At 60.4% G+C, this 2,535-nt stretch overlaps 1 protein-coding gene across 1 annotated transcript in view; it reads right to left on the bottom strand.

Annotated features, from left to right (window-relative positions):
• Positions 1 to 649: 649 nt before the first annotated feature.
• The window catches only part of LOC102765035 (protein FAM207A), a 13,082-nt gene continuing 11,196 nt past the window's right edge, over positions 650 to 2,535 (bottom strand). Inside the window, exon 4 of the mRNA XM_006766407.2 lies at positions 650 to 1,873. Coding sequence (XP_006766470.1) covers positions 1,750 to 1,873 — 124 coding nt within the window. The 3' untranslated portion in view covers positions 650 to 1,749. The remainder of the gene's footprint in view (positions 1,874 to 2,535) is intronic.

Here is a 2,535-nt window from a genome sequence, read left to right as displayed (position 1 = left end):
GGGGGCGGGGGGGGGGCACCTGCAGGAGGCAGAGGGAAAGCTGCGGCTGGTCCCGAGGGAGCCCAGCAGCCAGAGGGCTGATGGTACTGGGTCCTCTAATTAAACTTTGTGATGTAATTAGAATCGGCTCCCCAGCCCAGGAGAGACGCTGAGGTGGGAGTGATCACCGCTGTGCTAGACGCCCAGGCACAAAGGCAGGGAGAGGCATTCCTCCCAGGGCACCCTGAGCTCCACGCTGACCTAAGCTGAGGGCAGAGCTCAAGTGTGCAAGTGGTGGTCAAGGGGGATCAGGAAGCTCTGAAGGCGGCATCGGGGAAAGCACTGACAGCTCCCGAGCCCGGCCACCACTCAGCCTGTCACGGGAGTGGGGGGCCTCCCCGTCTCTGCGCCTCAGTTTCCCCTCGGAGAGAAGGTCCTAGCCAGTGCCCAGCCTGCCTGGTTCCCAGGGCCACCCCTTGGGTACAGGGGACAGTAAGGGTAAGGCTCCAGGCCTGTCGTGAGGCCCCACGGAGACTCCATGGTCCAAGGCCTCTGGCACCAGGAAAAATACTTGGGCTCAGAAACACAAGTAATCACTGTTTTTGTACCACGAATCTTACAATTATGATGTCTCCAATCTTAAGAAAAACTTAAGAAACACAGGCCAACATCAGGAATATGCATGTAATTGTCATTTTAACCAACATTATCTGAACATCTTTAGAAGAAAACAGTTTGGCCGAGTCTCTCTGACTGAAATTAAGAAGCGTCTTTCTTCATGCAGACGCGCTGTCTCAGGTCCAGGAGCAGGGGACCAGCTGCCCTAGGAATACATCAGAGAAAGGCCCGGAAGGCCGGCGTCCTGCTATCTCCGCCAGCCAGCTGGCTCTCCCGATATCCTGGAAGCAGGCACCCTGGAAAACCCCAGTCACCGGGCGAGAGCCCATGGAAGCATGGAGGGGCTGAGCCCCCATGTCTCAGCCCAGTGACCTCAGCTCAGACTGCCGGCACCGGCTTTATCGCTGCACAAGGAACGTTCCAGAAGCAGCACAGCCGCCGTTTGTACAAGAATTGGCTTCAAGCAGCACAGGACCTGGAGGGGTGCACCCCACTGGCTGATGTTGCATGGGCTCCATGCCCCCCGCCCCCCCCGGTCTAGGAGAAACCTGGAGAAAGCCAGTGCGTGGAGCACACATGGGGCCTGAGACCCTCTGAGGCCTGGCACGTGACGCGTCGGCATGTTGGATGCCGGGGAGGTGGCCACACGCAACCCCAATGCAGCCATCAGTCCAATCGTCCAGCCGTGTGAGGGTGGGCCCCACACACCAGCCAAGGCTCCGAGGCAATTCCAGCAACCAGTGACCAGGGACCTCGAGCAGAGGACCCAGGGCCCACCCTCCTGAGCCACATCCTCCCCTGCCCCTGAGGTCATGATTAGCTGGTCCCCGCAGAGCACAAACCCCATCTCATTCCCGAAGGTCTGAGAAAGGCACCCACCCCCTTCCACATCCTCAGACTGAAGGTTTACGTCAATGCTTCTACAGCCCAACCTTCAAACCCGGGACTGGTGACAGTAACTCCTGCTCACGGGACAGCCAAGGCACAGAAGGAAGCGCGGTCCCACTGCCTGAGTTCATGGCGTTTATTCACCCCCAGAGGGGGCAGGAGGCCGAGGAGGCTGCCTCCAGGATCCAGGTGATAATGGCGAGGAGTCGACCCTCTCTGGCACCTCATGTGCATCCTTGGAGCTCACGGCACACCCAGGCCAGGTCAGAGCAGGCCACCGCCGTCCAGCTGCATCTGCCGGGCCAGCTGCTGCCCGATGGTCTGCAGGGGGCTCGCTCTGTAGGCGGGACTGGCCAGTAGGTCCCGGAAGCGAGTCCTTTCTTCCTCACTGAAAAATTGAGGTTGGAGGTCAGCAGACTCCACGCCCCTGGGGTGGTGGGATGAGTATTCAGCACCCAGGACCCATCTCGGCTGGGCCCCCCCCACACCCAGGTGCCGCAGGGCAGGCTGAACCCTGGATTAGACAGGAGAGGCCGAATCACCACAGGAAAGTGGGAGGGGGGGGGATACCAGCAAAGGGCTGGGCGCGGGGTGGAGACTAAGGAAGGCAGCCTGAGCTTTTTGAGGGGGCGGGGCAGGCCAAGGGGGCCAAGGGCTGAGCAGGGCTTTGAGTAGGAGAGGAGAAGCTGCCCTGGGCCTCCTCATGGTCACACAGTGACCCTGGAGCCACTGGGCCCACCCATGGGGTTGGGGTGCTAGTATCCCTGCCCCTTCCCCAGGGAGGGGACTCTAGGCTCATCCCAACCTTGACAAGGAGCTGCTATTAAAAGCGAAAGGCTGCCAAATGCAGGGAGGCAGCAGCCTGCACACACCCTGCAGACACACAGCCTTACATAAGAGGCGCCCTCCCTCTAGCGCTGCCAAAATAGACGCGGCCACTGCAGAGCGAAGGGCCAGGAGTTGTGAGCGCCCACAGCCCCAGGTGGCACCACTGCCTCACAACAGAGAAGGGAAATGATCCTTTCTTCCTACAGGAGCCCTGAGCCCGAG

Source organism: Myotis davidii, unplaced genomic scaffold, assembly GCF_000327345.1.
Source record: "Myotis davidii unplaced genomic scaffold, ASM32734v1 scaffold3142, whole genome shotgun sequence".
NCBI classification, from domain to species: domain Eukaryota; kingdom Metazoa; phylum Chordata; class Mammalia; order Chiroptera; family Vespertilionidae; genus Myotis; species Myotis davidii.
This window is presented reverse-complemented; position numbering and strand designations above follow the sequence as displayed.